Source organism: Diprion similis, chromosome 4 (assembly GCF_021155765.1).
Source record: "Diprion similis isolate iyDipSimi1 chromosome 4, iyDipSimi1.1, whole genome shotgun sequence".
NCBI classification, from domain to species: Eukaryota; Metazoa; Arthropoda; class Insecta; order Hymenoptera; family Diprionidae; genus Diprion; species Diprion similis.
Window position 1 is genome coordinate 15507443 of NC_060108.1, and position 11397 is coordinate 15518839.

An 11397-nucleotide genomic window follows, 5' to 3' on the forward strand; every position below is an offset into this window, starting at 1 on the left:
TACAACGTTGTCGGCTCATTGAAATCTCCACACTGCTTATAGTACCAGAGAAAAAACTAAAAACAAATGTCGAGCGTCGATCGATCGGGTGACACCGTTCAATTTGATTTGGTAACGCGTTCGATGTTTCCTGACAAAGAAGACTCCTCAAGCCAAGAGCGAATGTCAAAGATACCATATGATTTAGCTAAACAATCGAAAATCGCGGCATAAAGTCCCTTATGTGTGTGTTATAAAAAATTCACCCATCTCAGTACTATTTATCTTTGGTCTCGATCGCTTTTCCCTCCATGAGAGCCATCAGTAAAAACATGAAAATAACCCGATAATAATCCGCGCACAAAACAACGATCATACCGATGTTAATAACGTCGAAATTGTTCCGTTGAAAGTGATTTGTTGCATACTCTCCGGTATAAAAGAAGAATCCGAATAAAGTCACTTGCAGACCGTCACCCATTCCTCGACGGTGCAATTTTCGCACTGAACGAAGCAGCACCAGTGGAACTTGCAGTGGCATCGTTCGGTCCGTCGTTGACGAACGACGTTGTAGCCGCGGCCGCAGCAGAGCGAAGCACAGCCGTCCCCGCTGGGGCTGGTTCGGTTGCACCGCCTCCCGTTGGTGCCGGGAATGTCGGCTGCCGGGTCCCGCTCGCAGAAATTCGGTGACTTTTGATAGTAGAAAAGCTGCTTCGCGAGGTCCTTGGGCTTCCGTTTTCGGCCGCCCCTGTGCTTGCGTTGCTTTTGCCTGTGCTCCGGTCTTCTTCGCCGCGATCCTCGGACTCTGGTCAGTGGCGTAATGTTTCCTAAATTGCTCTGGGCGACGAGAATCGCGCTGCGAAAACGGTCCTTCAGCGTCTTGCCGATTATACGGAATTCGGGGACCGCCTTCCAGCACGTCTTCAACTCGCAGGATCCCGACATTCCGTGACACTTGCATCGCACCTGCATGTTGCTTGACAGCGCCTGAAAAAGCAGCCGAAGATATTTAATATCCGTAATTTAAAAGTGTTGGTAGTTTTTTACGCGGTGCGTAGACTTCGCGGCAATTCAACCCCAACGAAGAAACAACAAACAATGTCCGTACAGGGAGATTTTGGGATAGAGGGATAATCACCGGAAAGAGTTTTCGGATCTAACATGTTGTGCAAACGGAAAGGCTCACGTTGGTTAGCAGGTGCCTATGGAGTGGAGGGAGAGATGGGGATGGGGATGGGGTTTTAGACAAAGAGGTGTCGCGTACAAAACAGTTAATGAGTCTATGGCTGGGTGGTCCAGCCCGGGGGCCTCGTCTTAATAACGTGAAGCGTGAGCGGGCTCGAGTAAGAGATGCACGGGGCCTCGTAAGGAGTCGGTGGGTAGGTATTGAGGCCGCGAGCGAGCCGTTAAAAAGTAAAAAGTTGGGAAAGAAACGAAAAAGAGAAGAAGAAGAAGAAGAAGAAGAAGAAGACGAAGAAGATGAAGAGGTGGAAGAGGAGGAGGAGCAGGAGGAGCGGGAGAAGGGCGAAGCAAGAAAAAACAAAAGACACGCGTATGCGTCTGAATTATTGGACGTTGAAAGCACGTTGACGCCATCGTCGAAACCCTTGGACAGGGGCTACGCTGGGCCACAAAACCGGTAAGAAAGTTGAAACAAAGAGGAGTTGCCGAGGAAAGGACTGTCCGCACGACGTCCAAATTCCATAAAATAATCAGAGGATTCGGACAGGAAAATGAATCCCAACTCACCAATCGTCCGGCCTGGTTATTGTGCAAATTGACCGTCGACTGGATGTCGCCCGCCTTTTCACGCGAGTCCAAGAAGTGCTTTGAAAACTCCATCCCGTAGTCCAGGTTGTGGGAGCATCCACCCCACTTCCACTGCGCGCCTCGAGCTTTCGCCGGAGGTCTGCCCTTGTAACTGGATGGATCACAACCGCAGGACACCAGACGACCCATGCTGCAAGCTCTGGCGACGCTGTGCGCGACACCAGCGGCCGATATCGCGTAGGCGAAGGCCGTTTCTCTGTAACCTGAAACATCGACGTCAGGATGAAAATCATCATCGCGAAGTCGGCTTATGATAGGCGGTTTGTTTGTAGCAAATTCAATAGTGATTTCATCATTCCTGTTGCGTGCCGAAGGGTTTCACATATTCTATTATATCTTACTGGATTGGATCGACGGATTCTTGGGGTGGGATGGACTCAATTTGTTGGTTTTGTTTCGACCTGATGGAAGTGAATTTCTGGACAGCTTTCACTCTTAAGCTGGTGAGTTACACACGAGAGGGAGAGGTTCGAGCTCTGTAGCTCGAAACAAAGTGACGGGATAGCAAATTGCAACTAAATTGCGCTACGGCTACCCTGGACAGCCACAAGTTACGAGTCGTAGTCCTTAGAAGGAAATCCGGCCGACGTTTGCAGTCGACTCCGGCGGATGGACAGGCTTCAGACGGTGCGGGTACGGCAGAAGTATTACTTAGCTGGATGTCTTTTGACGGCGCGGCGCGGCGCGGCGGGGCTGAATTTCCTTGCGGGGTGGGCCAGCTACCTCTTCTTATCTCGCCTGCCTACCCGCAGCGAAATAAACTCGAAGGTATTGCGGTGACATTTGGAAAGGCTCAACTGCGGGAGACTTTGTAAATAACGTTACGTCAAACGCGGTTTTTCTCCGGATTACGGTGACCGAGACGAAGACGAAGAGACGAAGACGGAACAGAGGGCGACGGCTCGACGCGAATTGACGGACAACCGAGGATCGAACGGCAGCAGTGGTGGCTGTCAACTTACAAACGATACGACACAGGCCTCTCTCCCTGTACGCGGTGGAATACACAATGCCTCCGAGCTGCTGTAGCACTTGAGAGTTTTGCACTATTCATGAGATCCCAGCAAAAGCGCCAAGAAGAGTTCTCCGAGCATCTCCCGGTCCCCTTCGGTGAGGAGGATTTGTTGCCTCCGGACACGATGACACGTCCCGCGGTAATCGTCGTCGTTACGTTCATGCGGAATACTCGCGGAATCCCTCGACGTTTGTTAAATTTTCGGATCCAAAAACGACGAGGATTGATCATCGGAACCGCTCCTCGTTGCTCGCTTGTTATTCCCTACTACCGTAAGCTTTTCTCTCACAATCAGCTCGACCACGTCACGATCAGCCTTGCGCACTTTATATCCACGCGTCGTCTCCGGGAATTAAATCGGTAAAAAACTGAAACGAGAATTATCATCTCCTGCCTTATGGTATAGCTGGTATCATCTTTTTCGCGGTAAACGACGGTGCGGAGATCTCCGCTCTCCACGGCTCCGTTCGTTCGTCGGGTCCGCGTATAAGGACTCCATGGGTGGGAGGGGTTTCGTACGTCTTCTGCTATATACGGGTATTGGCAGCAACTGTTTTTTAATGCAGATAGCTACCAGGGCTGGTGGACAGCAGCGGTACCCGGGGACGTAGCAATAAATCCTCTCCAGGGAGTTGTACGTCTCTCCGGGACCCTCTGCTCTTTCCAACGAGCCAACGCGAGCACCTCCGATCCCAGCGCTATCTCTACCTACTGTCCGCTCCGTGATCCCGACCAAGTATTTTCGCACGCAGGGCCGCCGTATGGATATTTATTCCATCACTATACGCACTTAAAAATACTTCCCTTTTCCATAATCTTATTTCCGCCAACCTCCCTCAAAATTCTTGCAGGCTTACAACCTACTTTTTTAATCATTTGTCGTACACATTCGAATCGCCAGGTTCTCCCGCCGAGGAATCTCTTTATTACGCGTGAGGTTTCGTTCATCTCATTCTTTTGGCAAGGGTTGCAATGGCAGCGGAGTTTCGAAACAGAATTATACTCGAACCCATTCTTTCTGAATGAATTTTTCTCCCCTCCAAGATACCGTTATGGTAAAATTTTGAGTTCAGCCCGCAGCTTCCGCAGGGTGCCAAAGGAGGTTTTTTGTCGAAGTCGACTTGTGCCGCCCTGTACCGTGTCTTCGGCGACAAGACGGATCGCCCAGCAAACACTATAGGACCTTTCTTGCCCGGGCTTCCTGTCAGTGGTAAAATAATGATTAATTCTTCGTACGTTAGATCCGCTCCTTGGGGATTCGATTCGATGCCCGATAAACGCAAGCGGTAATAATGTGTCAGCCGTGCCCTCTTTTCTCGGCTCGTCGCCCCGTCGCTCGCGCGTCGATATCAAAGGTTATTGATTTGGTTACATCGTCAATTACACGCGTGGTGCAGCCGTGAAATCAACCGGTTGACCACTGCTTTGCACGATACACGTGTACGAAAGAGAGGGAGGAAGATAGGGAGATACAGAGAGAAAGAGTAGGGTGGATCGTGCTGCAAGGTATAACACACACCGGATTGCGGATTAAAATGCATTGACGGAGCCGATTTACTTGACGGCGCGATATGCTTCGTACTCTCCTTCCTCTTCGTTGGTAAGTGATCCGGTAGTTTGTTTTTATTTATTTATTTATTTTTCAAACGCGCGCTCGAGTTGACGGATTGGGATATTTCTATCTTCATCTTCATCTTCATCTGCATCTGCATAGCTAGCTGCAACTCAGCGTCTGCGCGGTCTCGTACACGAACCCAGAGACTGTTATTGTTTTTTCGCTTTTTTGGAGGACAGTTTCTTTTTATCGTTGATCACCTGTTACTAAATTTTCCGTGCTTTTAGACACACCGTTTTTTTCCGACCGGCTCTCCATTGTCGCGTTGTCGCGCGCTAACCGAGTGACATGTTTCGGATCTTTGGTAAGCAGCACGTGTACCCTGATTAGAAGAGCTGAGCGCCGCCGGCTCCCCGACTCGGGATGACGAGGAAAGAGGAATCCGCAGATCGCACGCCCCCAGGATCTTGTATTAGATTCGAAAAAGGGGTAGAAGAGAAACGGAAGTGGTCTGGAACCGATCAAAAAGCCGTTAAGGTCGTAATAAACACCGAATCGTTTGACGGCCGGTGAGCCGGCGCTGCTGTTGCTCAGGGTGCACGTGTGTGGCCCTGACGTAAGTAAGGTGCTCGTGTATTTTCGTAATATATTAAGTTGTTTACCGACTCTTCGTGGCTGAGTTATGAAAGCACCGGGGATTTAACGACTCACGGGAGCCGCTGTAGTCGCTGCAGCCAACCGACCATCCCGCCGTTCCGTTCCGTTCCGTTCCCGTTTCTGCGCGATGCTACGCCCGAGGATGGCTTCGACTCTCCCGGGAACAAGATGGACCCTGTCGAATTTGACACGGTGGATTTGTGGCGACGCGAACGCGGACGCGGACCACGGTATAGACCCATGCACTGTATGCCTCCGACCGAAGAGCGCGCGGCTGACGAGAGATTTATAAAGGATACTGACGATGAAAAGGAAGAGGCGTCGCTTCCTGGAAACCTACTGAGGCCATACCCGATATATAACGACTCAATAATCGGCAAATCGGTCCTTTCTACGGCAACGGATCCTCCTCACCGAAACAGCTCCTCAACTTATTGTCAGACCCAGGAACGATTAGCCACACTTTTTTCATACCGCGTTAACAAAATCCATCCACTCTCAGGCATCCTCTCTTCGGCCAAAAGGCACCGGGACAACCGTTATCTCCCTCTTTATTCATCTTGATACGTCTATACGTCTATACGTCTTTCATTCACCGGGTGCGACAACTAGCTAGACCTTCAACGTTCTCTTCGCACGCTCCCTAAGCCTCACTTACAGTAGCTGCATCCACCGGTTGACATTGACGCCTTTCAATTTCAATTGCCAAGGGTGTGCTCCTGCCTTTCGGACCGTCACCCCACTACGTATCCGTTGACGGGTTAATTTGTTCGCGGTGGTGAAGCACCATGGACACAAGGAAGTTCGAAATCACGTAGGGGATCGTGGGTAGTATAAAACTCCGGCAATACGAACAATCAACACCTTGCTTGGAACAAAAGAAGTGAGGCAAGGGTGGACGTGTGATCTTGGTACGATAAGAACAGGGTTTCCTAACTTTTATTCCCGGCGAACTGTTTTTATTATTTCGTTCTTCGGTCTTAGGCTTTCAGGTCAGGTGCGCTCGTTGTCCGGTGTGTCATATGGTCGTCGCACTAGCCGGGCTGTTCTGGACTCCGGAGCAACATTCAGTCGGAACGAAATATGTTTCCGTCCATGCGTCACGTACGAAGCAAATTTATCTGTCACACCGTAACGTTCTCTCTTATTACGGAATTGGGTCAGGTTTTCCACCGCCGCACGCAGGATGGGTGTGTATGCCTGCCTATTTGATTTAGGCATGCCTTAGGATGGCTGCTGCCGCGATGTCCTAAATCAAGCGCCGCTCTTAGCCTCTCGTAGCGAGTCGTCCACCACCTTGTCAAAAAGATCCCCGACGGGAAATAAGGAAAATCAACCCCTTACCTCGCTGGAGAAGGATGCTGCTCTGCTGATTGCGGCTGTTCGTCGTCAGCGAGGAGCAGTTCCACCTGTGCCATGCGAACTGGTGCTGACACTCGGACACGGCCATTTGCAGTCCCTTCAGAGCAGCGACAGTCACGTCACTGTTCCTGTTGCAGAGTTCTCGCTGCTCCTTGGTCAAACCTGGGATACCACTGCACACAATGGCGTTTCCCCCGGCCCAGTCGTCGACGGAATTGCTCATCAGACACGTCGCCCTGTTGAATCGAAGAGAGGACAGGGTTTCAGAAAAGCACTTGCAACAAGACACCCTGGCTCATACAGATTATTTTCTTCTTCATCCTGACGCTTGCGAAAATGATCGCGAAACCAAGCCGGAACGAAACATTCTTTAGGCAACCCTTTAGCGACACCAGGAGCTAATTTTCCCACGCGAAGACGCGCACGATCCGTTTGAGTGATTTTAGGGTTCGGGAATTCGACTGGGGGACATTCCTCCTGAGGATGGTATGCGATGATCTCCCCCCAAAATCTCTGGCTATCGGATTCCTGATCAGGAACACGAACACAGCTTCTCCGGGGTGTTCGTTCATCCCTCTCTCTCTTGCTCTCTCTCTCTCTCTCTCTCTCTCTCTCTCTCTCTCTCTCTCTCTCTTTCTCCCTCTATCTTTCTCTTTTCCTCTCTCTTCCGCGCTCTGCAGTGTTCGATTATTTAGAGGTTGGCTAAAATTTCATTTCGTACTGGTGCACTTAAAAATGATTCATCGACAGGATCGCAGTGCCTTCTAATCGCTGGCAAGGAGTAAAGACTAAAAAATCAAGGGGAACGCGAAGGTTTTACTTCCGAGCTTATACCTGTATTTCTCCCTCACGAGCGATTCCCGATTCACAACCCAAGGTGGGTATTCCTCGTTAAAAGCGAAATTCCGTGTTTCTCGTCTCCAGCTCCGAGAACTCGAGTGAATAAAATATCTCCGCCATCTTGGATTCTTTACGCACGTTTCTCGAAGCTTCAGAGAGCGTCCGTCCCAGTGTGCAGTTGTTCCAAAAACATACAACTCGTATATATATATACATACATACATATATATATATATATATATATTTCTGCTACCGGTGGACGTGGCTTGAGACAAAAAACTGTGAGATACAACGCAGCAGGTAGTTATCGTGAAGTTATCGCACGCCAAATCGGTAAACGTCGCCTTGGGTGTCGCTAAAAACATTTCCCCTCAATAAACATTAAATTCCATCACTGCCGTACAACGTGAGTAACCTCGATGATAGGCATGCGTCAATACATCTACACTCGGAATAAATTAATAAGCATAATATAACAGAAGGATGAGAAGCAAAGACGTATTTCTGATAAATACTCCTCAATTTGGCCAATATGTGTTGAAAAAAAAAAAAAAAAAAAAAAAAAACTCTCGCATGAACTGAAAAAAGGAAGATCGGACCACGTATAAAAGTAAAATCAGATGATAACGATACGTTCCTCGGGTGTGGAACGGTGTCCGGCAATTTGTTGAGCCAGTTCCAATCATTAATCTACATTCGTCGGACCATTAATAGCTGCGAAAGATAGCCGGACTACGATGTAGCCGTAATGGGGTCCTCAATAACTCGAACTCCTCTAACGCCTCGAAAGATTCAAAGGCGTTCCTGTAACGCTGCAGCAGCGATCGTCGACGAGGCTGGTCTCTTCGTAAAACGTACGCGCCACGAGCCTCTACCAATATTACTACACGTATAAGGTAATTCTTTTGGCTAGGAACGTTACTTTCGACGCAGGATGATTTCGCAAGCTGAGTAGAAAAAAAACTGCATGACGGGTAATTACTATTCGCGTACCTTGTGTCAGCCGATACGTCATAACACCAAGGCGCAACCTGACGGTGACCGGCTACCGACGGCATACAAGGAGGACCGGGTCATCTGTTTTTCTTTACTATGTTTTACGAGGCGAAGGTCGAAAGGTGCGAATATTCAAAGAGACGATAAGTTGGATACCGTCCAAGAGGCTCTTAGGCTTTATCTTAAGCGCCGGCTGCTGCCTGAGCCTAATGGTTGGCTGTTTAGAGGGCCGCTATCGCGGCTGATTATTAATTTGGGAAAACAAAACGGCGCCACTCCCCCCTTATCTCTTATTCGCGTTTTTTGATGACAGGCAGCTGCGGACAAAGTCACGAGCGTCGTTCGCTGGGGAATGGGCAAATAAATCCTCATCTTATCTCATCGGACCGCGTATACCTGCCTTTAATTATTCTGACAAGGGCAATTTCTAGGAATTGAAATATTCTTCTATAAAGTGAATATTTCATTCAGATATTTCTCGAATATTCAACCAGGACTTACGGTCATCGTTCGATTGTTATTAATTCACTGCCATGCTCAGCTCGTAAAGAGCGACAAATTACGGGAATATAAATTAATGAGGTAATTTACTTGTAAACTTGTTTAAGATATCTTTAACACGCGATAGTGCTATTTTACAATTAGCCTCGACGCAGCTTTCATTTTGGCTGATCAAAGTTACGAGGAAGTAGATAACTTGAATTGGTTATCAACACCGAGACTGCCAGACTGTGCGTACGTCTAAACCACAGCGGAAAGTCTGAGTAGTAAGATATTAATTTAGAATGGATCGTAAAGGGGTAGGATAACAAAAATCACGATATCCTGCGAAAGTTGAGGGGGCTTCTTAACTTTTGACTAATATTCTCGAAATGCAAAAGTTGCACCCAAAGTAAATCTCGTTCCATTTCCTTGAGCAGAGTTGGTAACGTTGAGCTCGAGAAATCCTTCGGGTATTGTTGGCTGTTGTTTGTGAGCCGTGCCGATAGCCACTAACTTCGTGACACGTGAACTATACTTCATTGAGTGTTACATTACCCCCCTACGCGTCGGTATAATTCAATGTCGTCATGTCAAGTTGTCGGTGAAGGATTATTTATTAGAACGGAGAAGCTGTTTGTCACGACCACAGAGTCGTGTCGCACGGTAGTCGTGTTCATGCCTGTATACTCACTCTTTGTCGGAGCGAACACCGGCTTCGATATTATATTATTAATCGTGTGCAATCGACGCTGCACTTTCATTGCAATTACCGAACATGTCCGCCTGGAAGAGAACGCTCGGATGTAATATTCAGGTGAAATTTAACCGTTAAACTTTCGTCGTTAATTTATTCTCTTCTTCTACCTGTTAATTCTCTTTGCCGGTGTGAAAAACTTCCGCAGAACTTTGCTCGACTCTAGGCCCAATTGTCACGGGACAGGTGAGCGAGTTTTGAAAATGTCTATGGTGAAAATCGGCTGAAGTGTGATTTTTCTGGAATTTAGACTTTGGGTCGTTTTAGAGCTGTGTCATCTCGGGGGGTCGCGGGGTTTAAAGCGACGAGGCAGTCAAAGGCAGGGAAAAACGCCTCTATTGACAAATTCTTTCCGCAAGGCGCTACCAGGTCGTCAATTTTTCACTGACCGAAATTAGTCACACCCTGTCCAATCCTCTGCCGTTTCTCTCAATCGCTGGGTGTATTCACCCTCTACGTAGGCAATTCTATATTCTTTAGATTATTGTAAGAATACTCCATTCGAACATTTTTGTAAAACTTTCCATTCTTAAGTTAAAAAATAATTATTCTCGAACTTCCCAGCGAAAAAATAAATTATGCGATAATGATCTCTTCTACTCTGACATGTTTAGCTGTAAGTCGTTACGTTTTTTCTTTTTTTTTGCGTCTTATGTCAAAATTTCCATGGATAAGACGAAACAACTTCATCAGATAGTTCCGAATGCAGATCGTCTTCTTCGTGCCAAGTATTATCTAGATATAAAACTTGCAAGCTTTGATAAATAAATGAATAAACGTGTCTTACTTACCGATAGTTTGAGATAAAAACGACCACAGTGGCGAGAACCAGCTTGTAGAATCTCGATACTATACGCGATGGGGCTGGTTTGGGCACACGGCGTCGAAACGAAGGCATCCTGTCATCGCCTCAATATGTCATGAAAATTTTTTTAATTCGCGCTCACTCGATCCGTTCACTTTAACGAGTCCTGTGTCCCTCTCTCTCTCCTTCTCTTTCTTTCTCTCTCCCGTCTCTCCTCCGGGAATCAACCCTTCCGGGTCGCAGAGCGGCTCCTCTGATCAGCACGTGGCACGCGTCAAGGACTAGCCTCAGGGACCGGCGTAGCTTTGACAGCACTGAAGAGCTCGTCACTGATTCACTAGATGCTGGGCGATGCAATCTGGATGCATCCGAAGGGACTTGAAAGACCCCGCGGGAGAATTAGTAGCCGCGGCGTTCGGTTCTGTCAAAAGTTCGTTAATTTTCACTCGCGGCAGCGATTGTTCATTGCCCCGTGCGACAGTGGTCTTGGAAAAATGAATCTGTTTTTAACAAACGTAAAACTGCACTATTTCATTGACTCGGTGTGTGATTTTCCACTCCCCCCTCTTCTTCGGCTTTCTCCACTTTGGCGTTTTCAAAATATCGTTACATCCTTCTAGCCCGCTGGATTTGAATTTGACGTTTGGTATATATATAGTTTTAGACTTGTGCTACGCGATCTTTGTATTCTTACATCCCGGTTTTATTTTTTTTTTAAATTTGTTCCACTTGTTTAATCACTGGATTTGCCAAGCCATTGATGAAACACAATCCGGATCTTCATGTCGATGATTTCAGGTCCAAGCTTTCGGTTGTCCGGGGTCCGATTAACCGTGCTGAATTTCGAGAGGGCGTTTTAAGAAACGATAATTACACAGTGGCCGGAAAAGAAACGAGAGAAGTAAAAATTGTCGGGGGTAAAAGCAGCAGAAAAAAAGAGAAACCCAGGTTTCTCCACACAGAGCCCACGAGGAGGAGGATGTGTCAGTTCGCGTACGTTCACGGCAAAGCCTTGAGCTCAAATAAAGTAAAAAGTTATACAGCCGGGGTCCTGGCGGGACGCGGCGAAGTGCAAATAGTATTCGATAGTGTTAAGGACAAACTTCCCGTGTCGGGCATAG

At 47.8% G+C, this 11397-nt stretch overlaps 1 protein-coding gene across 1 annotated transcript; it reads right to left on the reverse strand.

Annotated features, from left to right (window-relative positions):
- Window positions 1–199: 199 nt before the first annotated feature.
- On the reverse strand, window positions 200–10833 carry LOC124405845 (protein Wnt-10a-like). Its single transcript, XM_046881088.1, has 4 exons — window positions 10263–10833; window positions 6381–6634; window positions 1729–2012; window positions 200–966 (listed from the first exon to the last, which is right to left on the reverse strand). Exons 1-4 carry the CDS (start codon window positions 10367–10369, stop codon window positions 439–441), a joined length of 1173 nt encoding a protein of 390 aa, XP_046737044.1. The 5' UTR covers window positions 10370–10833; the 3' UTR covers window positions 200–438.
- Between the last annotated feature and the right edge of the window lie 564 nt (window positions 10834–11397).